Genomic DNA, 25,788 nt, shown 5'->3' with positions numbered 1-25,788 from the left:
CAAGAGTAAAATGTTATTAAATAAAACAATAAAAGTAAAGCTTTTTTCAAATTTTATTTTCTTGGACCACTGATCCATAATTCAATGTAACCTAAATTTGTAATTTTTTTATAGCATATTTAACTCTTTTTTATAATTTGTTTATTTATGTGAGACGAATGTAGTTAGGTAAGGAAAACTTGGCACGATCAGGTATGTCAAATACTTAAAAGGGGTCAGGTTAGAAGTCGACAGAGTGGTGTGGTGTTCTATTCTCTCTGCCTACCCCTGGTATATACCATATACTATGCTGCCCTGATAGTTAGTTAGTTTTTTTTTATATTTTGTACTGATATTTCTTGGTTAAACTGCATATATAATTTTTACACGACGGATTCTTCAATGTGGCAATAAGGATAGCCTGGAATGGCCGGTTGTGATCGGTAATCTGGAGGGGAAGAGAGGAAGATGAATATCCCCCACATGATAGACCTATCAAATTAAGGCATCAGCAGGCACATTGGTGGTTGGAGCGCTACGTGCAGCACAGTCAAGGGATAACTGGAGAAGAGTCATTGCTTCGACAAGCGTCACAACCTTCAGTAATGAGGAGTAAGAGGGAGAAGAATGAAGCTTTTACCACTGTTTTATTTGACATTTAATCGGATTTCTTTGTTCGATAATCATCAGTGAAAATCCAGCCAGATCCAATAATTGTAGTTTTATGATATAAAATGCAGTTTCACTAATAAATGTCAGTAAATATTTTTTTTCATCAAACATTAGTTTTTTTTACAAAATTCCTAGTGGCTTTGTTTAAAATTTAAAATGTTATTTTCAAACAGTATAGAGGACGAAACATCTATTATCTTCACCCCTATTCGAACCCACGCTAGTAAATAAAATATATTGTATTTTAAAAATATTATAAACTTTGTGGTAAGGTTATAACAACACTCTTCTTATTTATTTCTTCATTTTGTGTGTGTGAGTGTGTGTTTAAAAAAATGATATTATGAAAAATGAACGACAAATGATAAGGAAATTTTGATAGGCAATATTTTAAACCAAGCGGGATCAAGTCACAAACCATGTAAACGCGTAAACTACGAAATTCCATATTCATTTAAAAAAAGTTTTTTCACGTCTGTAAAGACTAATGATTAATATTTTTAAGTCCTTTATTTTTGTCTGAAAATAATTGGGCACACATTTCAAACGTAAAACACTGACACGTAGAAAAAACTGAAAGACTCCTGAAAAATATTTCAGTCCATTTCTCCTGGAATAATGTAACGTTAACATATTCACAGTCGTATAAAAAAGAACGGAACATCGTAAAAAATCGTGAAAAAATCTCAAGGTCTTTAGCAAGAGACAATTTGATAAAAACGCTTTTTTTGTACACTTCATCCCCCTTTGTCCGCGTAAAACCTTACGCAATCGCGTCCCAAATCCAACGTTAAAACCATCCCTTATTTTAAGCCACTTGGTTTGGATGAATGCCGTGTGTGCATTAAATTATCAGAATTATATTTCAGTTGAAAAAATAGTGTATTTGCAATTTTCGTGGGTACTTACAAGATTAAAAAAACTATTAATATATTTAAATGATTGTATGGATCATTTGATTTGAAAATCATTATCGATAATTTATAACGTCTTGATACTAACTAACTAGCTAACCATAACTCCATTTCCAGCAAGAGTAGGCAGAAGAGAATAGAACGCTACAATAACCTGTATTTTTAAACAATCTTCACTTCTATAATTAAAATGTAACTTTGTTTTGAAATCACTGTATTTTATGGTGATTTTGAAACAATGTTACATTTTAATTACAAAATGGAAAATCACAAAGTTGGTGTTTCAAATAAAAATTATAATCATCACCTCTTTATCCAAGCACCTTAAACAAGCGTGCCGATTATTTTGAGTCCTAACTTGACCACGTTCAAGTATTTGTATAACTTGTTATTATAAAGAAAGAGTTACTTCTATTGTTAATAATTATTTTTCGGAATTCGGAAATCACATAATGGATACAAATCTCTCATTCAACTCACATAAACTTAAATTATTACACCCAGTACCACACAAAGGTTTAATAATATAGAAGTTCAAGAAAACCTAAATTATAATAAAAATGTGATAAATAATTTTTGATTTTAAAATTACTATACATTGCTTTCATGTTATCTCTATTCTCAACTCGACCCCCTAACTCATCCCCCCTCCCCTAACTTACCCACTCGCCCCTCCTCACTAACAGAACAGAAGCATCTGTAGCTTCCGAAACTAGTCGTGAAAATAAATTTAATCCATGTGGTAAAAAACAAGTGAGTGCCGAAACAACAAATAAAAATTCCACATTTCTCTTTTTTTATGTTTGAGATGTAAAAATAAGTCCCAAGTGGAGAAACTGAGATTTGTGAACAAGGATTTGGACCTACTCAAAATATTGTGAAAACCCCGATGTGTTTGTTGCAGGAGAAATATCTTTAGAAGAATATGAGAAATATCTTTGCAAACGTTGGAAATTGTTGAAATCTGGAGGTTTACCCTTAGATTCTACATTCCTCCTCCAGAAGAGCGGGATCGCACAAAGGAAATTATTTTAGACTGGAAGGAAGCGGGAATCACACTAAATACAGGAATACAACACGCCTAAAGGATTCAGAATGTGGTTACAAAGGGTGACACGTGCATCCCTGAATGGAATTAGCAACAAAGCGAACATTATATATATCAAGATAAATATGGCCTTGCCATAATATATAAACTATCAGAGTGTAATAATTTAAGTGTATAAGAGTCAAATGAGTGGTTAGTTTCCATGATATGATTTGCAAATTCCGAAAAATAATTACTTGTTAGTCCACGACGATGTTCTCTAATTCTAATTCTTAGACTTCTCGCAGTTTGGCAAATATATTTTTTATCGCAGTCACCGCAAGAAATTTCACAAATACCGCTTCTATCTATGTAAAATGTTTACTTTTGATTTTGAGTTTCCAAGAATTTGACCCAAGTTGTTTCAAAATACGTCACCATTATTATCAATGTTTCCTTTTACAAAAAATGTTGTTTTTTAACCCCCTACCTATATTTATTAACCTATTTATACACCTAAATATATTATTATAAATATTTAAATTTGTACCAGAAGATGAAAACCATTGTCGTTTTCGAAACTAGTCGCAAACAAAAATAAAACTCAATTGAGTGGATTATTCAAGTGTTTAATTTTTTAATAAAATAATCATATCATTCCACAAAGTTAATTCCGAATCAATAAATAATATAAACTATCATACCCATTTGGACTCGTAATGCGAGCAAATTTAGTATAATATGCTGGGGAAAAACTTTTTTGTTTCCTTTACAAGGTATTATTAAAAATACATAAGTTTTTAAGATCAATTGAGATGATATGGGCACATAGGACGTAGAGAACAACATATTATAAACCGGGCGATCGCCATGGATCTTCTTCAAAAGATATTTAGAGGAAGACCAGAAAAAAAAATGGATGTTACCGAAAGATAACATGATTTGAAGACATGGTCTGGGTGTCGTTGTTTATTTTCATTAATTCATTCGGCAGTCACTTTGTGGTAAAATCTATCCACTTTTCATTTAAATTCTACTTAGTAATTACCATTTTTTCATAAAAATATATTGTGACACGTGTTTTGATGCATTCTGCATCAATTTCAGATTAAAAATGATACGGAATGTATCAAAACACGTGTTACAATAGATTTCAAGATATAGTGGTATTTCATAAGTAAAATTAAAATAAAAAATGACTGCTTATGATAAAGCGACCTACACCCTAAGGACGAGGAGAGCTGACCCCAACAGTCTATAAAAACGATAAGTTGGAATGATAGGAAGAAGAAGAAGAAGAATTTTTTAGAGTTTATTATTAGAAGTACAAACAAAAACGTAATCCCAAACGATCTAGTTTATTTTTTTTTTAAATTGTATCCAGGGAATTTTTAATAAACGTCGTATTGTACAATGCCTGTAAATATTGACAGTGGAGTTTCATTAAGTTACAATACATTTACAGATTTTTTTTTATCTTATATCAAATTACTCTATTGTATTCGTAATATTTTTTACTATTTTAAGAAGTACAATTTCAAACAAACTAAACGTATTATTGAGAAAACATTTGTAATTATCTCACTTTTTGAAAGCTTTCAAATACGTAAAAAGAAATAATATAAAATAAAAATGCTCTAATTTTAGATCCTATGATTAACGTACGTCAACTTTTTTTGTTTTGTTCGTTTCAAGTAAAGATATCTATGATATTTATCGATATATCATCCGTATGGTGAAAAATCCAGTGTTGGAAACCAAATTTCATTAATTATTTATACCTTACAGTGATTTATTCATGAACTAGTATTGATATAATGAAATTCAAACCAATCGGAAAACAACATTTGAAGGATATTAATTTAAATCTTCCAATCAATCATGTTATTTGCCTCTTGGTCCAGACCTTAGACAATTTTTTCATTACGAGTATCTGAGTATGATCTTCTTTTTCTAGATCCTAAGGATCTGCTTGGAATGTTGACTCCCAGCTGTCTTTCCACCTTTTTAGAGGTTTGCCTGGGGTTCTGCGTCCTTCAGGGATTCCTTGAAGGGCGATACGTGGAAGTCTGTCATCTGACATTATATTTACATGATCATTCCAGTATCACCTTCGTTGTCGTCCCCACCTCACGATATTTCCGTCTTACACATGCTCCGGATGTCGGCATTTCTTAATCGGTCTCGCAATGTTTTTCCGGTTATGGATCGGAGAGTCTTCGTATCGGAGGTTAAAATCCATATTTTGTTCTAGAAGTATCTGCTCTTGCCTCAATCCCATAAGTGGCTATTGGTCGAACACATGTTTTGTATATTTTCATTTTACTTTCTATTATCATGTATTTGTTCCTCCGCACCAAGTTTATGAGGCATCCGGATATAACTGCAGCCTTATTAATTTGTTTCTGGGTCTCACCATACAGGTCACCGTAGCTACTGACGTCAACTCCAAGATACTACAAGATATTTATTGTGTATGTTGAAAACATTGTAAACTTAGTGGTATGGTAATATAATACTATCCTTATCAATCATTTTTCACTTTGTGTAATACCAATTTAAAAAACACTACTTCGTGACTGCTGGTTTCAGAAAAAATCATCCCAACATCAGGTCAAATGTAGATTAAAATGAAATTGTTACGGTCTGATATTTATACAAAAATAAAATTTGAAAGAGAGAAAGAAGACAAATATATTAAGGTATCATTTCTCTTTCGGAATCGACAATGTCTCTTAAAAAATAAAAGCTCAAAAAACACCTACGAGCTTTGTAATAAGAAATTTCAAACTAAAAACAGTCGAGGCGAATATTATAAAAAAACAAGATAAAAGAATTTCGGTATTTTTTTAAATCCTATATTTGGCCGCCCTCCTAAAAACTCTGAATAATTAAATATTTTAATGAACGCAGGTTTTTTTACGAAAACTTAATTAATTCATTATATTCGAGGAAGGTAAAATAAAATTATTTGAAAAGAAAAACAAACACGTTTTAGTGATTCGGATCTTAGGTGTTTTAATAAATTTAAAAACATTCATCTTCGTAAAAATAACAAAGGGATCGGAAATTGTTTCTTGTGAAAATTAAAAATTAAGTTCCAAACAAAAAACTGTTTTAATTTTTTCTACTTTCAATTTAGGGCCATAAAATAATATACTTAATTTAACCATTTTATATTAAACGTTAAAAAGGCTACTGAGTACATTTTCTAAAAAACAAATATTTTTACATGTTTTTTGTATTGATCAGGTTATACACGTGTAACGGTTTTAAATTACCTCTCCTCCAAGTAAATAACTCCTTAAAATGAAATTTTTTCAGTCTTAAATTTTTATGTCTGATGACTTTCCAGATAACTAAACATTCGTTCATGCGGTGACGCCCTTCTTCTCCTGATTCACAGCAATCATGTTTTCATTGTTGTAATTTTTTAAATAATAGGATTAAAATTGATTGATATTTATATGGACACATTTTTTTTAATGTTGGTATTTTTGTACCAGCACTATTACGATTCAACCTTTTTTTGCATTTCGACCTGCGAAAGGTGGCGAATTAGAGGAGATTGTTCTTTGGTTTGATCTTTTATTAAAATAATAAATTATATTTCATTATTTTAAATACAACATTTTGAGTGTGCCCAAATACTTATTCATAAAATCTGGATTATCTCTAATTGTAGGAGTAATTTTCATATTTAAAAAATAACCTTCTTTGCATCTCACCAATAGATGTCTCTAGTGAAGTTCTGATGATTCAAGAACAACATTTCGAAAGTGGTTCATATATATAGAACTTCCAAGAATTTGAGTAGTGTGGTTTTAATGGGTAGAATTGGTGAATGTTACACGTGTGTAAAGTGATCACTTAATCAAGCCTATGACGGTCGTCAGCCCCGTAAATGTTCAGACTTCCGTAATCTTCATCTTTGTTGAGATTTCAAAAAATAAAATGATACTATCTATAATACAAACATTTCACTTACCGATAACATTTAGTTTGACTTCGAAGTTCCTTGTCGGCGAGTTCTTGTAATCAACCCTGCACCTGTATATACCCTCATCGTCCAACTGCACCGATTCTATGGTAAGGGCTGCAGGCTTGGATATAGTGACAAAGTAGGCTCTCGGTCCGAATGTCAAGGGATCGGACCAATACAGAGCCTTACTGAACGCCCTACCGCGTACATCGAAACTGAAAAAAAAAATACAAATAGAAATTAAATCCTTTAAAAAATACCAAAAACGATTATTTTTATATATGTAAAAGTGATCTTTGGAGAGACAATTACTAGGCATAAGTCTGAGACCCGCCTGATGTTCTCAGGTTAATATTTAAAAAAATATATATTGGACACTAAAAACACCAATCCCGTCCATCTCCGTAGTGTAATGGCCAGCACGCTCGGCTACCGTTCTGGAGGTCCCGGGTTCGATTTCCAGGGGGGTAAAATAAATATTAGTGATTTTTTACTGTACTATTTATTCAATATTACCCTGGACTGGTACCTGAAGCGGAGGGCTGATCACCTTTCCTTCATGTGTAAACGATCAAGATTACACTGCGTTTGTATTACGCAGTGCCCTGTGCACCATTGGGGTGCAGATAAGGGTTTTATTATTAATATCAAAAACACCAATATTTATTTTCACGCCCCTGGGTATCGAACCCGGGACCTGAAACATGCTAACCATTACACCACGAAGGTGGTTTAACTGGTCGCGTGAAATAAACTCAATTAGTGGTTTTATCCAAGTGTTTTATTTTTAAAAATCAATATGCCATTCTACAAAGTTAATACCAATTTAATACATAATATCAGTAAAATTTACATGAAAAATTATTTCATTCATTGATTCGGCAGTCACTTTTTGGTCAAATCTATTCGTTTTTAATTTAAGTTTTACTTAGTAAATACTACTATTTCTTAAAATGTTATTCATTAAATACTCATATATGACCACTTTTTTTTTCACATGACTTATTTCAAAAACTTTAGATGTTTTCATCGACAAGTAATCATAGCTGAGTTTTTATAATCACCTGTCGATGAAAACATTTGTAATTATAGAAACTCGAAACACGTTTCACAATAGATTTTAAGAAATGGTGGTATTTACTAAGTAAAACCTAAATTAAAAATCAAAAATTATTAATAAAAATCGCTTCGATTCCAATCTCATCATAAATCTTTAATGCACGTAATGCCGTGTCAGAAATATGTAATTTATATGTTTAAGAATTCCAAGGCGGCCAGTGTTTACAGGCGATTTTGTTCCTAATGCCTTAAATTTTGTAATTTCCTGAATCGCGGCGCACTGTAATAAAGAGACTTCGTTGATTTACCTCACACGTATTTGTTGGAAAAATTCTCGGGAGGAAAAATTGCGTCACAGGAGTACAAGAGGGGAACCGCGACAGGACAGGGATACCGAAAGGAAATTTCACACAGTTTTAATAGATTCCCAGAGGAGAGCCAAAATATCCAATTACAGAATAATGGGGGTAACGGTTCAATGTCCCGCTGAACTGTAAATATTTTCAGGTTATGTTTCTGAACAAATCAAGGGGAAATTTAAAATTAATGAACGCCCTTTCCATTATTATTCGGCTAAAATCCAATCTCAACTTATCGTCAGGGACACAAATGAATTTACGATGCATGGAAACCTACATGGCAGCCGTGTAAATTATTTATAAATCCGAAAAATTCAATGTTAAAAAAACACTATCCAGTTTTTTAATCACATCTCCCAACTAATTCATCATCACGCTGCTTTCTCGCAGGGGTTGGCAGAATGAAAAGAAACCAACACAACTCTGTATTTTGCAAACATATGTAACTCCTCATACATACCCTCCGATTATTTCCACTCCGAACCTGACGGCTTTCAAGTATTTGACACACCTGATTGTGGCAACAAAAAAAAAGGAGAGGAAGACCGAGAAAAACTTGGCACGATCAAGTATGCCAAATACTTGAAAGTGGTCAGGTTAGGAGTCGAAACAATCGGCGGGTATGTATGTGGAGATGCATGAACGCGGAAGAGGCGAAGAATGTTTGCAAGGACAGAGTGGTGTGGCGTTCTATTCTCTCTGCTTACCCCTGCGAGGAAGCGGCGTGATGGTTAGTTAGTTGGTTTTTGATTGTGGCAAGTTTTACTCGGTCTTAATCTGCTCCCGTTTTCAACTATACTCACCTCATGGATTTATTGATGATGTCAAGAAATAACGTAAAAATTAACTCCTAATTGGAGATAATCCAGATTTGTGAACAAGTATTTGGACACAAATGTCGTTTTTATTTTATTATTTTATCATGTCTTACCACAAAAAGAATACCGAAGCGATAAATAACATAACGTACCATATATTACATGTAAATCCGAGCATCTGCCAAGATATCAATCCCTTGGTATAATTTGAAAATGCGCTTTCTCGATCCACCGCACATTACATGCAAATATAGCCCATCAGCGCTAGTCGCATTCTGTTGGGTAATCTAACCCACCCCGCTAATCTTATAATGGTCTGTACAAATAGGGCTTATGGTCGACGGGCACGCCAAGATTACACGCGGACCAAAGGAAAATTGCAGCCGTCCGGCGTTGAGGGAAGGTAAGAGTACCATAATTGCTGTATGAGAATACGAGCCAAGTCGATTCGTCATACATGCGCATATATCGGACGGGAATTATTGTAGAATCCCAATTTCTAAAACAGGGATACACGTATATTCATTACTTAACTATTTTAATTATATTTTTTATATTTGAAGCAATAACTTTGTGATATTCCATTTTACAATATTTAACTTTGTTTTAAAATCACTAAAAATATATTTATAGTGATTTTAAAACAAAGTTGAAATAAATTTTAATTTTATTAACTAAATTATAGCATATCTATCTATTTTTAATTTGATTTTCACATGGTGAATACTACTATTTTCGTGAAGTTCATTGTGATACGTGTTTTGATGCATTCTGCATCATTTTCAAGCGACATGAGTGAAGCTTTTTGAAAAAGTATTATTTTTAGATTTCTTGAATGCAGATACTTTGCGGCATATTTTAAAGACTTAAAATAAAACAATTTTTTTTTTTAAACTTTTTTTTCCAACCAGTTTCGACAGGAACCTAGTAATTTTCAGGGATAATCATGTACATGTTATTCCTGAAGATGACCAGGTTCTTGTCGAAACCGGTTCACAACACTCTGAAATTTAGACTTGGCTTCAAATGTGGTATTGGGAAATAATGCGGAATGCATTGAGACGCGTGTCATATGGATTTTAAGGTAAAGTGATATTTACAAAGTATAATAAAAAAATATAAATAAATTTACTAAACCGGTCTGCAGCGATATAAAGGTTTAGAACCACTGCATTAGAAGACTTAGAAATTTTCATATGTCGCTCACTCCTTTCAAGAACGTCATAAATCAAAAATCGTCCATTTTCAGTTGTGCATGTTTTCGGAATGCAAAAAAATGTACTATATCCTTGCAAAAGAGGCATATTTTTAACTTAATATTTACCCGCTACAGGGCAGAAAGTGCTGTTTTTACATTTTGAAGAAAAGGTATTGTTTTTTTTTTTTTTAGATAAACTACTTATTTTTCAAATGGAGAAAAAACCTTCAGGTTTTACCTAAAAAGATCTGATTCACAGTAAAAAGTTCAATAAATGGCTTGATATTTATTTTTAATAAATTGTATTATATTTTTAAACTTTAAAAACGTTCTCCTGGAAAATCAAGTTTTTTGATTTATGACGTTCTTGAAAGGAGTGAGCGATGTATGTATGTATTCAGTATGCATGCAATAATAAAAGCATCATCATCCTTAGTCATAAGGACTAGAAATATATTTTTTAATGTAATAACAGCGTGAACTGCTCCCTTAATAACTCATCTACACAACACACGAGGAGGGAGAACGAAGAAAATCCATTAAAAGTTTAAGAACTTTCCACACGCTGCCGATTTCTCCGTTTGTCATGGATGCTCATCTTATAAACATGTGTATTTTAAAATTGAAGAGTCTCGAGCCTTCTCGACTGAAGTATTTGAGCAGAGTTTGAGGGGTTGTAGGGATGGTTTGAGGGAGGGGTAAAGGAGGATTGAGGTTGTTGCAAGGATCTCACTTTTGGTGTCTTGCAGAATGAAACGAGTCGCCTTTTGTGGTCCGTTTGTTTACTTATCTCGTTTTGAGTTGTCGTTTTGCAGAGTCAACGGAATGGAAATGATTTGAATATTTATAACATTTTGAGTGTATCCAAATACTAACTAACTAACTAACTAGCCCCGCAGGGGTAGACAAAGAGAAAAGAACGCCACACCACTCTGTATTTGCAAACATTCTTCGCCTCTTCCACGTTCATGCATCTCCTCATACATACCCGCCGATTGTTACGACTCCTAACCTGACCACTTTCAAGTATTTGGCATACCCGATCGTACCATGTTTTTCTCGGTCTTCCTCTGCTCTTTTTTCCACGAAAATTCACCTTATAATTTTGTTTTACCGTTTCTTCCTCACTCATTCGTTCTACATGTCTAAACCATCTCAACACACCTTTCTTAATTTTATCGATAATGCTTATCTCAGATTTGCATTCCTTCCTTATTTCACTATTCGCACATCTATCGTACATCGTTTTGTCGCACATTCTTCTGAGAGATCGCATTTCGACTGCATTCAGTCTACTTTCATTATTTTTTTGCCAACTCCATGTTTCACTTCTATACATTAGAGTTGGAACCAGGACTCCTAATACTTGTTCACAAAATCTGGATTATCTCCAATTACAGAAGTTAGTTTCATATTATTTTTTGACATCTCATCAAAGATATTCCATATTCCATATTCCATATTCTTCTTCATCTTTGATGAGATGTCAAAAAATAATATGATTTGAATATTCCTAGGGGTTGGATTATAATGAGACAATTTTATACTTGATATCTCAACATATGTTAAGAATATGAAAATCTGTGCATTTAAATGACTTTCGATCTGTCATAGACTAGTTTAAGTGATCAATTGATGATTGATAACGACACTAGTCAAATTTCGTCATATTTATGCTACAACTAACACCATCTTTGGCGTGATACTTCTTCGGCACTATGTTTGGTTAAATGAAACGAGTTTTTCTATTGTAATTGTAGACGTTCATGAAATGCATTATATGGTAGATTCTTTGCGATTTATTTTACACACTAGAAGATGCCTGTAAATATCATTTTCAATTACAAGAATTAACAATAAATATGGGAGTCGAACACTGCAATATATCGTTCCGAACATTTTTAATTTGTTGCCGACGGATGTTAGAAGTCAAAATAAAATATGAAACAAAGGCAAAATAAAGGAATGGGTAAATGATCAAGAGTTAATTTTATGAAAATTGTAAAATGTTTATATTCTTAATTTTTTTCTCTTTTTTGTGTCTATATAAGGTAAAAATCGTTAAAAACAATAAAAAATGTATTAAAAAATAACTCCACCGACAAGACACACAAGGTGGCTTGGTGGGTCTCTGCAAAAAAAAGTTCTAAATATGTATAAATTGTGATTTAAGTTTCCAAATAAAAAAAAAATTAAAAAATATTTTCATTTCAATTAAATAACTTCTAAGTAAAGACAAACGTTGAATTTGTATACAAGGATTCTGACATTCTTTGTTATGATAGTTCTCGACACCACTATATATTATTATTAGATGAAACATTTTTTTATATAATTTTATCAGTATAATACCTCTTTTGTGCGTATAGTAATGTATGTTCATTAATAAATGAATATGTGTCGCACTAATTAAGGATAAATACAACGTACATCAATAATATGACCATTGTTTACAACATGAAGAAAGCGTACCGTTTTGATTTGAAATTTGAGCAAGCTTTTAAAATCTGGGTATCCTGTCGAAGATATTATTCTTGTATATTTTGTGGGATGGGTATTAATTATCCTTTAGACACGATAGTTACGTGTTGAAACAACATTAACCGAACAAAATACCTATAATCGATGTACATAAAGTCGGCTATTAAAGTAGTCACTAGCTGTTTATTTATTTCTTCGTGAATATCTTTAGAGGTACTTTACAAATTAACAATATTTTTTCAATACTAAAAACGTTGAAAATATAAGAATGTAAGTCGGAAAAAATCGATTTTATTATAATTTTTTTATTTTGTTTGAAAACTGGATGCATAAACATAGTAAAAAAATATAACTTCAAGACCCACATTTGCAAACAAAAATTAGTATAATAAAATAATAACAATGTAACACTTTCCTTATCATTCATCGTTCACTTTGAGTAATAGCACTTTAATATTATACAAAGTGAACGGTGAATGATAAGGAGATTGTTATATTACCATACCAAAAAGTAAACAATGCTTTTAATATACAAAATATAATAACAATGAAGTTTTCTTCACATTTATTTTATTTGCCTAGTCAAATGATAGCCAATTAGTCTTAATGGTCAGCACGCTCAGCTACCGTACTGGAGGTCCCGGGTTCGAGTCCCAGGGGGGGTCAAATAAATATTAGTGATTTTTTCACTCTTATATTTATTCAATATTACCTTGGACTGGTACCGGAAGCGGAGGGTTGATCACCTTTCCTTCATGTGTTAACGATCGAGGTAACACTGCGTTTATATGATGCAGTGCCCTATGCACCATTGGGGTGCGGATAAGGGTTTGAATGAAAAGTCAAATAAATAAATGTGAAAAAAATCATTGTCGTTATTTAATTATACAAACCTTTGTCAAAATATGATTTGTCTCCAGAATATCTAAAAGAGATGTGCGTTCTAGACGAATTGATTGATAGACTTCTCACGCTTCAGTCGGCTACAGCAAATGCCATAGAAATTATCTTATCAGCTCACAATTAGTGCATTAAATTTGGCGAGCGGGTCTTTGCTGTTACGGAATCGATGACATAGAATACTATTTCACCATTAGTTACAAATAATGAGAGTGATGTGATATTTAGAAAAAAATATATAAAAAGGCTTTTGGTTGCTAAATCATTTCTTTCATAGATTTATATTATCCACTGACACTTCGTGATGGAATTGCATTTTAATATATTTTTAGATTAAAACCAATATTTTTAGCTTTTCCACTTTATTTTTATTTGACCAGCGACTGGGTTTCGTCGTTACATCATCAGACTGGTGATGTCGGTAACGACGAAACCCGGTCGCTGGTCAAATAAAAATAAAGTGGAAAAGCTAAAAATATTGGTTCTAACCTAATAATAAATTAATATATCATTTCTTTCATCTCTTTTTCCCCAGTTCAATCAAAGTGTAGTACCCTTGAGGTAGTATTTTACGAAAATGGCGCTACACAAATTATACAAATTTATTGTTATTTTTATAAATATTTTGATAATAAGACCTAAATTATTCACACTAATTTTTGTAATAAGACCTCAATCATTCACACTAATCATTTATGAACTCTGTTTAAAATGATGTAAATTAAACGCAAACAGATTAACTTACCCCTTACCAACCGTAAACAACCAATTAATATTCTTCTTGTAACGCGGCCAACTTCAAACAAATCAGGAAGTCAAATCTTACTGATACGAAAATTCACCCATAGCAGTTTGATGTATTGATATTTGAATATGTTGAAAAAAAACTCTATGATACATAATTTTATAATGTACAGTAGGGAGCAGTGAAACGTTTCCAGACTGAAAATATAAGTTTTTTTTTAATTTCATTTTTTATTTTTGTGATTTCTTGATTTCTTTTCAGTCCAAATTATTAAACAACACTGATTAAAGATAACAAACCAAAAAGTGCGTATTTAGAGACCAATTTTTTTTTCATAATTTTGTTGTTAATTTGTAGGTTTTCGATTTTTTCCCACAAAAATTAAAAATACTCATATAATTTTAAATACCAGAAAGTTATACTATTTAGTTCAAATCTTTGTTTGAAAAAAAAAATACTTACATGCATTTCGTGAAGGTATTTGCTTATTTAAAAAAAAGACACATCAACCAAAGATGATGTTGACTGTAATAATATACAGTCGTGACTAGTATTGTTGTCAATCATGGGTAGAATGTTAAATGTAGGTGAATGGTAATTATGAAGTGATCACTTAAACAGTTTATGACAGGTCGTATGGCCTGTAAATACCAAGACTTCCATTTTCTTCTTCATCTGTGTAGAGATTTCAATGATAATGTTACTTCTTTTGCCAAAAGTGAATTCATTTTCGGCACAATTAAGTTCATTACATATTCGGCTTAGGAGATACAAATACACACCAAAATGGTTGGTAGTTTAATCTTATATAAATATCATATCAAGTTTATTTCTTTTGGAAAAAAGTTGGATTCATTTTAGTTAAAATTAAGATCATTACATATATGGCTTATGAGATACAAATACACACCAATTAGTTGAAAATTTAACCTTATAAAGATATAAAATCAAGCTTATTTCTTTTGGAAAAAGTTTTATTCATTTTAGCCACAATAAAGATCATTACATATATGGCTTATGAGATATAAATACACACCAAAATGGTTGGTAGTTTAATCTTATATAGGTATCATATCAAGCTTATTTCTTTTTGAAAAAGTTTTATTCATTTTAGCCACAATTAAGATCATTACATATATGGCTTATGAGATACGAATACACACCAAATAGTTGGTACTTTAACCTTATATAGGTATTATATCAAGTTTACTTCTTTTGGAAAAAGTTTTATTCATTTTAGCCACAATTAAGATCATTACATATTCGGCTTATGAGATACGAATACACACCAAATAGTTGGTACTTTAACCTTATATAGGTATTATATCAAGTTTACTTCTTTTGGAAAAAGTTTTATTTATTTTGGCCACAATAAACACCGTTACATATATGGCTTATGAGATACAAATACACACCAAATAGGTGGTACTTTAACCTTATATAGGTATCATATCAAGCTTATTTCTTTTGGAAAAAGTTTTATTTATTTTAGCCACAATTAAGATCATTACATATATGGCTTATGAGATACAAATACACACAAAATAGTTGGTACTTTAACCTTATATAGGTATTATATCAAGTTTACTTCTTTTGGAAAAAGTTTTATTTATTTTGGCCACAATAAACACCGTTACATGTATGGCTTATGAGATAGAAATACACACCAAAATGGTTGGTATTTTAATCTTATATGGATATCATATCAAGCTTATTTCTTTTGGAAAAAGTTTTATTTATTTTAGCCACAATTAACATCATTACATATATGGCTTATGAGATACAAATACACACAAAATAGTTGGTACTTTAACCTTATATAGGTATTATATCAAGTTTACTTCTTTTGGAAAAAGTTTTATTTATTTTAGCCACAATTAACATCATTACATATTTGGCTTATGAGATACAAATACACACCAAATAGTTGGTACCTTAACCTTATATAGGTATCATATCAAGCTTATTTCTTTTGTAAAAAGTTTTATTCATTTTAGCCACAATAAAGATCATTACATATATGGCTTATGAGATACAAATACACACCAAATAGTTGGTACTTTAACCTTATATAGGTATCATATCAAGCTTATTTCTTTTGGAAAAAGTTTTATTCATTTTAGCCACAATTACGATCATTACATATATGGCTTATGAGATACGAATACACACCAAATAGTTGGTACTTTAACCTTATATAGGTATTATATCAAGTTTACTTCTTTTGGAAAAAGTTTTATTTATTTTGGCCACAATAAACACCGTTACATGTATGGCTTATGAGATAGAAATACACACCAAAATGGTTGGTATTTTAATCTTATATAGATATCATATCAAGCTTATTTCTTTTGGAAAAAGTTTTATTAATTTTAGCCTTAATTAAGATCATTACATATATGGCTTATGAGATACAAATACACACCAAATGGTTGGTACTTTAACCTTATATAGATATCATATCAAGCTTATTTCTTTTGGAAAAAGTTTTATTAATTTTAGCCTTAATTAAGATCATTACATATATGGCTTATGAGATATAAATACACCCCAAATTGTTGGTACTTTAACCTTTTATAGGTATTATATCAAGCTTATTTCTTTTGGAAAAAGTTTTATTCATTTTAGCCACAATTAAAATCATTACATATTTGGCTTATGAGATACAAATACACACCAAATAGTTGGTACCTTAACCTTATATAGGTATCATATCAAGCTTATTTCTTTTGGAAAAAGTTTTATTCATTTTAGCCACAATTAAGATCATTATATATATGGCTTATGAGATACGAATACACACCAAATAGTTGGTACTTTAACCTTATATAGGTATCATATCAAGCTTATTTCTTTTGGAAAAAGTTTTATTCATTTTAGCCACAATTACGATCATTACATATATGGCTTATGAGATACGAATACACACCAAATAGTTGGTACTTTAACCTTATATAGGTATTATATCAAGTTTACTTCTTTTGGAAAAAGTTTTATTTATTTTGGCCACAATAAACACCGTTACATATATGGCTTATGAGATACAAATACACACCAAATAGGTGGTACTTTAACCTTATATAGGTATCATATCAAGCTTATTTCTTTTGGAAAAAGTTTTATTCATTTTAGCCACAATTAAGATCATTACATATTCGGCTTATGAGATACGAACACACACCGAAAGGGTTGGTACATGTAGTTTAGCAAATATGTAAATCGGCCATATTGTGTGTGCCTATTAAAAGTAGATTGGTGATAATGGTGTTTGTTTTACGTTGAGTTGTGGGTTCTCCTTTCTAGTGTATGGTAATTTATGGTCCCGCAGTCGGATTGTGAATTTTAAATTTCTTCGCATTTAGGAACGAATAAATCTTCATAAATAATTATGGGCGAGGATTGGGGAGAAAGTAATTATTGCCTGTCATGGAATGTTACTTTTTGGATCATAAATCTCGGTATTCCCACTCAAAATTAAATATTCACTAGCGGATTGATACTAGTCTTCAAGAAAGTACTACAATTACACACATATATCATTTTTAACAAAGCCAAGCTGTGAAACATCGTTGAAAGCTCGGCTGTCCAAACGTAAAACACGGTAAAGGACATTTTTTTGTAGTACGTTTTTTGCATTTTTGGAGTAAGTAGAATCTTTTCTTGAATGTTTTTTGCAGATACTTTGTGGCACATTTTATGAACTTTATTAAATTAAACAACCTTTTTTTAACAACTTTTTTATTATTACTTTACTTAAACCTACCGGTTTTGACAAGAACCTTGTCAACATCAGGGTTTATTAAATTCTTAAACATTAAAATACTCATAATTAATTACATTCCCTTACTATCTAATCTACTTTATCTACTGAAGCTACTTAGTTCAAAAATGAAAAAAAACTTACTACAAAAAAAATGTCCCCAACTCTGTTTTGAATTTGGACAGCCGAGCTGTGGGTATCGTAAAATAGTGGTCCGCTGATCGAATGGTACTGAGCCGCCAAAGGCCCCGTTTAAAAATCAAATATCCCCAATAAATCAATTAAAAAAAATGTTTTTGTTTTCGTTTTAATAGTGATAATCCGAACTTTTTTCGATGTAACGCGGTGAAACGGCGTTCGGCACTTTTTTACGGATATAAGAATGTATTTTTTTATATTCACAATTAGTTGGACAAAACAATGCTTGTGCTTACGTTATAACGGTTTATATTTATACAACTGATCAAAATGGTATTTGATATAATTTTTTTTAGTAAAAACTTGAGATGAAGTGAGTTTCGGGACCTTTTTTGCTTTAAAAAAAACCCAGGTGATAATTATAAAATACTATTTATAAAATAGTTTTCGGTACCAATCAAAGGTAATATTACATAAATATTATAGTGAAAAAACACTTAAAGGTGTACCATATTACCGTATACCACCCAACTGAGCTGATTTGCAAAGGAACGCTTTGACATATCGCTCACTCCTTTCAAGAACGTCATAAATCAAAAATCGTAAATTTTCAGTTGTGCATGTTTTCGGAATGCCCAGAAAATGTACTAAATCCCAGCAAAAGCGGCATATTTTTAACTTAATATTTATCCGCTACAGGGCAGAAAGTGTTGTTTTTGCATTTTGAAGAAAAGGTGTTGTTTAATTATTTTTTTAAATAAACTAAATATTTTTCAAATGGAGAAACAACCTTCAGGTTTTACCTAAAAATATATGTTGCACAGTAAAAAGTTCAATAAGTGGCTTGATATTTATTTTTAATACATTATATAACATTTTTTAACTTTAATAATATTCTCCAGAAAAATCAAGTTTTTTGATTTATCACGTTCTTGAAAGGAGTGAGCGATATAACATGAAGTGTTTGAAGGTGTTTCGTCGTGTTATATTACGTTAGTATCTACAATACATGAAAATTATTCATTTGATAATTACAAAATATGGGTATTTGTTTTAATATTTTTTTGACATCTCTTCAAAGATGAAGAAGAATACGGAAGTCTGGGCATTTACGGGGCTGACGACCGTCATTGGCTTGTTTAAGTGATTACTTAACACACGTGTAACATTCACCAATTCTGCCCATTATTGACAACAAATTCTTGGCAGTTCTATATATTCGAACCAATTTTGAAACATTGTTCTTGAATCACTAGAACTTCACAAGAGACATCTATTGGTGAGATGAAAATAAGCCTTTTATTGAGCATTCCAGACTTCCATATTCTTCTTCATCTTTGATGAAATGTCAAAAAAAAATTAAATTAACTCCTGTAATTATATATAATCCAGATGAGTGGACACACTCAAAATGTTGTAAATTTATTTAAAAGTTTTTGGTTCCAATCTTAGGTATTATTTAATAAATATAAAAGTGATAAAACACTTACATACCATATATATATATATATATATATATATATATATATATATATATATATATATATATATATATATATATATATATATATATTCCCATACCAATATACTGAGGTGAGCTGCAAAAGAACGCTGCGACATATAACATGAAGAGTTTGAAGGTGTTTCGTGTGGTTATTTAACGTAAGTATCCTGTACAAAGCTCGATATTTATAAAGTATCGGTATTTATTTAATAATTTTCGGTACCAATCCAAGGCAACATTTAATGAATGTAAAGGTGAAAAAACACTTACAGATGTATATTCCTACACCAATAAACTGAGGTGAGCTGCAAAGGAACGCTGCGACATGTAACATGAAGAGTTTAAAGTTGTTTGTTATTTTACTCAAGTATCCTGTACAAAGCTCTCATTCGATATTTATAAAGTTTATTAGTTTATTCTTTCACAATTTTCTGTACCAATCCAAGGTAACATTTAATAAATTTAAAGGTGAAAAAACACTTACATATGTATATTCCTACACCAATAAACTGAGGTGAGCTGCAAAGGAACGCTGCGACATGTAACATGAAGAGTTTAAAGTTGTTTGTTATTTTACTCAAGTATCCTGTACAAAGCTCTCATTCGATATTTATAAAGTTTATTAGTTTATTCTTTCACAATTTTCTGTACCAATCCAAGGCAACATTTAATAAATTTAAAGGTGAAAAAACACTTACATATGTATATTCCTACACCAATAAACTGAGGTGAGCTGCAAAGGAACGCTGCGACATGTAACATGAAGAGTTTAAAGTTGTTTGTTATTTTACTCAAGTATCCTGTACAAAGCTCTCATTCGATATTTATAAAATAACGGTGTAAAAGATCAAGGTTTCTCAAACTCCGAAACTAAATGGTACATTGTTCCAAAAGTGGTTCCAAAAACACTACACATTAAACAAGTTTTGATTAATGTTTCAAATTCGAAGTCTCTATACGTTTGCTAAGTACGCAATATCTATATAATGTATCGCCCGAGAAGTTCACGATTTGTTTAATGGAAAATATTCAGAACACAACTACTAAATCACTTCTAAAAACTGTTTGCTTCGCTTTTATCTTAGTTTAAATGTTCAGTCATGTAAAATTACTTTAATCAGGGAAACTTTGAACAAATCAAAATGTTTCGTCGGGCAATTTCACTCCATTAAAACTAGGTTAGAATGTTAAACACAAAGATTTTACTTGCAATCTTCTTCTTCTTCTTCTTCTTCTTCTTCCTATAGGACTAGGTCCTGTCATTCTCGGGTCAGTCCTGGGAGGTGAAAGACCAGCTATCCTTCCATCGTTTAGGTGGTCTTCCTGGGGGTCTGATCCCGCCTATGCTGCTGTCCGCTGCCACCCTCACCACTCGATCCGAACTCGCTCTTCTCACATGATCTCTCCAGAAACGTCTTCTTTCTCTTCCCCATCGCACAACATCTTCAACATCGCAGATTTTTCTTACATCTGAGTTTCTTACTCTGTCGCGAAGTGTTAGGCCTGCAATGGGTCGTAGAGTCTTCATTTCGGATGTCCTAAGAAGGCTTTTTGCTCTCGCGGTGTCGGCTCTTGTTTCCGTGGCGTATGTCAAGATATCATTAAAATATATTACAAGGAAAATCATGCACATATATTTTGCATCATTTTAATCTTAACATCGATCAATGTTTACGATCAAATTGGTTCTTTCTTCAACCAATTAATAAAATTTGTTGCACAAGCTGTTAACATCAAAACCTATCGATGGTATAGTAATTAATTGAGTAGTTCTGTTGAACCTATTAAATTATCCGCCAGATCCAATTTCATAAGATTTAAAAATAAATACTCTATCTGAATGCCAATTTTGGATTTTATTGTTAAAAATATTTAAATACCTTGCCAAAAAAATACTTATACTAAAACAACGTTGTATTTCAAGTTCCTCCATATTCGCGAAACTTGCCTTCTGACCCATATTGGCAAATCCAAGAGCGGGGATAGTTCGAAAATTAAGTTGACGTCATTTTCGGCTTGTGTGTCGTGTTTTTTGATATACTGAAAAAAATTCCAAAAAAATGGGAAAATTCTGTATATCATAATATTTTCATATTTTCCAAAGATAGACAAATCTTTGAAACATAAATGTTACCTGGAGAGTTTTGCATTTTTTTAAAAAATCGACTTATATGGATCTGGCGGATTTCGAAAGTAGGCGACATAGTTAACTTATCGTTTTTTTACTGGTTCAACTCCAAAATGTTTGATACAATAAAAAAACATAAATATTGGTTCAAAAAGATGTCAACATGGTTTAAATTATAAAAACAATATTACGATCGTCAAAAGTGTCCACTGTTATAAAATGTTTGATAAAAAGGATAACATGATGAGATTGCGAAGAGGATACACTTTTTATTCAACAATTAATTGATAGGGTTTATACTTAACTGTATTTGTTGTAAAATAATTATTTATAGATTTGGAGTTGAATTATAAAACTCCATTTTAATTTGTTTATTCAATGTTAAAATAAACACTGATTTTTGAGTCTGCTAAATTGTATTTAATAATAATAATAAAACCCTTATCCGCACCCCAATGGTGCATAGGGAACTGCGTCATATAAACGCAGTGTTATCTCGATCGTTAACACATGAAAGAAAGTTGATCAGCCCTCCGCTTCAGGTACCAGTCAAGGGTAATATTGAATAAATATGACAGTGAAAAAATCACTTATATTTATTTTACCCTCTTTGGGAATCGAACCTGGGACCTCCAGAACGGTAGCCGAGCGTGCTGACCATTACACTACGGAGGCGGACATTGTATTTAATTGTTAAAAACACACTTCAAAATAAAATCTGTGAGAATTATTTTGCCTTGTAATGGCATTTTCAAACTAACGGTCAATTGTTACAAATAATATTTCATGTGTTTTTGGCAATAAAATACTATTTAGACTCAAAAAATCAGTTTTTTAAACTATATATTATATAATTTTTTTAAATATTTGATTGAGCCCTTTTATAAGGGTAATATAAAAATAGATGCACTCTGTCTTTACAATCATTTCTCGACTCTTCCACATTCATGACGTATTCGATTGAACATTAATTACAAATACCATCGTAAAAATAACACAACTTTCAAAGCTACCCAGATTCAATACTAATTTTTATTTTATTGTGACACTATGAAAAAACAAACGCCTTATGTAGCGTGATATTGTTTTTAGGTCGTGACGTAATAATGCCGTGTTAGATTTATCATGTAATCTAATTTAACTTCACCGTAGTACTCCTCTCACTCTCTCTCTCTCTCCCTCTTTCTCTCTCTCTCTCTTTCTGTCCCCTCTCGTGTGAATAAATAAACACGTTTTTTTTACTGAATTTCAAATGCCGTTTGGGACAATTTTACAATTAATGTTTTAAATATTCAAGAAGGGATATGATTTGAAAAGTTTTTTATACGTAAATTATTTTTTTTTCTGAAACAATATACATATTATTTCAAAAATACTTTTTTCTACCAGGGCAAAGTTTTACGAATTCAAAATGCATAAACCTAGTAAAGTGAAATAAGAAAAAAGGATAACAGTCATTTATTACCTAGCCAACCATCACGCCGTTTCCCCGCAGGAATAGACAGATTCTCTTGCGATTTCTGCCGCAGAGAGCATAGAACACCACACCACTCCGTCATTGCAAACTATCTTAGAAGCTCAAGACTGATCACCTTGCATTCATCCAATTGAAGATCAAGATAACCTTGCGTCGATACGATGTAGTACTTATGGAGTGCCGATATAGGTAAAAAGAGAAGAAGAAGAAACAATATGCCATATTTTGATCAAAATGTTAGTTAACCCTTGATTTCGTCCCACATAAGGATACTATTAAATAAGTCTCGTTCTTCATCTCCTTCTAATCCTTATCCACACCCAATGGTGCATAGGGCACTGCATCGTATAGAAACAGTGTTATCTTGATCGTTAAATACACGAACGAAAGGTGATCAACCATCCGCTTCAGGTACCAGTCCAGGGTTATATTAAACAAATATTTGACCGAAAATTATTTATTTTATACTTTTATTTATTTTGACCCTCTTGGGAATTGAACCCGAGACCTCGAGCATGGTGGCCTAGCGCGCTTACCACTACACTATAGAGACGGTCAATTATAGTGTCGGAAATATAAAGTTTCGGGCTGTGGTCCCGTGGTTTGTGTCGCTGACTCTTAAGTCAGAGTTTCTCGGTTCGAACCCACTCTACCACAATTTGATACCTATATCTAATAATGAGAGGTTTAGGCTCACAGAAATAGTATGAAATTGAAATATTTGTGTAAAAAATAAAAACACAAATATTTTTATTTTTTTAAATAAATAAAAATATACTACCCATACATAGTCTAGGGTTAACATATTAGCAGTAAGGTCACTTACAAAAATGAAAAATTACATATCGCTCACTCCTTTCAACAACGTCATGTATAAAAAATCGTCAATTTTCAGTTGTGCATGTTTTCGGAATGCTCAGAAAATGTACCATATCCCAGCAAAAAACTAAATATTTTTCAAATGGAGAAAAAACATTCAGGTTTTACCTAAAAAGATCTGTTGCACAGTAAAAAGTTCAATAAGTGGCTTGATATTAATTTTTAAAACATTTCATTATATTGTAGGCGTCTGGCCACGCCATTTGGTGTTGTCAGGTTGACAACACTGAAATATACGAATTCGCCACGGAGATTCCCGAGCGGATTCAACAAAAGCGGCCAACCGAAGCGCGGAGACCGAGATTTGCTGTATCGCTTGGTTTCTGAAGGACGTATATTTAGCTTCATATTTTAATTCAAAGTTGCATAATCAATTAGATTAAATTATAATAATTTATATCAATAGTAATTAAAGTGTAAGAATTTATATCAATAAACAAACTGTGAGTAAGTATTTCTTTTAAATATCCCATTCTGGCTCCCCGCACAATAACACACACCAAGTCATCCAAAATATTTTTAAACCATAAAACAATCGTCTGAAAAATCAAGTTTTTTTTTATATATTACGTTGAAAGGAGTGAGCGATATTTACAAACATCTGTAGATAAATTGCAAATGAAGATGTCCGCATTTGGAATTAAGAGACTGGCATAAACTTCGAATAACACTCCAGTGTTATCTAGTGGCAAATTCCGTAATTCTGTTCGTCAATCAGAGTCGAAAGGCACAAAGGGTCCAATATTTCATAGCAACATCAATGGAAGGAGCCGTCCTCGTATTAGATTTCAACAATAAGCGCGGGAAATAGAAGTAGAAATCTGCGGAGATGAATAGCCATTGTCAGAACTGGGACGGAGGATATTTTCGAAATAGACTGTCGTGGACATAGATACTTTATAACTAGGCCAACCCTTGAAGGCACTTTGAATGAAGAATTGGGGCATACAACGTTTTGGAAGATGCATGACGATGACCGCCTCAAAAATTTAATAATTAGAGCGCTAGGCTACCATGCTGGTGGTCCCGGGTTCGAGAGGTTCAAAATAAATGTTTATGATTTTTCAATCATTTATTTATCTCACTCTTTTATATTCTTTTTCATCGTGGACACAATCAAAATGTTGTAAATAAATTAACTGGTCAAATTAAAATAATAAATTATAATAAAACCCTTATCCGCACCCAATGGTGCATAGGGCACTGCGTCATATAAACGCAGTGTTATCTTGATCGTTTACGCATGAAGGAATGGTGATCAGCCCTCCGCTTTAGATACCAGTCCAAGGTAATATTGAATAAATATAACAGTGAAAAAATTACTTGTATTTATTTTACCCCCTTTGGGAATCGAACTCGGGACCTACAGAACGGTAGCAGAGCGTGCTGACCATTACACTACGGAGGCGGACAAAAATGGTCAAATTAAAAGTTTAAATAAAAATTAAATAAAATGATATTTTTTAGCGTTTCTCGAAGCGTAAAGCTGATCACCTTTCCTTCGTGTATTAAACGATCAATATCTGCTTCTTTACGATGCAGTGCCCTATGCACCTTTGGGTGCGGATAAAGGTAAGATGATCATGATGATGATGTAATGGTAGTTACGAAATAAGACGTTCTTAGGCTCTAATATTTATAAAGTCCAATTAACAAGTGAAAAGTCTTCAGGGAAATTGAAATTTCATTATTTGATTTGGCAGTCATTTTTGGTAGGTATATTTCCATTTTAAATAAAAATTTTAATTGGTAAATACCACTTTTTCAT

At 31.9% G+C, this 25,788-nt stretch overlaps 1 protein-coding gene across 1 annotated transcript in view; it reads right to left on the bottom strand.

Annotated features, from left to right (window-relative positions):
- Nucleotides 1-25,788, bottom strand: part of LOC148312019 (B-cell receptor CD22-like) — a 571,734-nt gene that overhangs the window by 357,784 nt on the left and 188,162 nt on the right. The window contains exon 4 of the mRNA XM_088277952.1: nucleotides 6,581-6,789. Coding sequence (XP_088134078.1) covers nucleotides 6,581-6,789 — 209 coding nt within the window. The remainder of the gene's footprint in view (nucleotides 1-6,580; nucleotides 6,790-25,788) is intronic.

This window comes from Brachycentrus maculatus, unplaced genomic scaffold (assembly GCF_059751285.1).
Source record: "Brachycentrus maculatus isolate JH-2025_06_01 unplaced genomic scaffold, ASM5975128v1 h1tg000050l, whole genome shotgun sequence".
NCBI lineage: Eukaryota > Metazoa > Arthropoda > Insecta > Trichoptera > Brachycentridae > Brachycentrus > Brachycentrus maculatus.
Note: the sequence above shows the minus strand (reverse complement) of the source record. Positions and strands in the feature narration are given on the sequence as shown.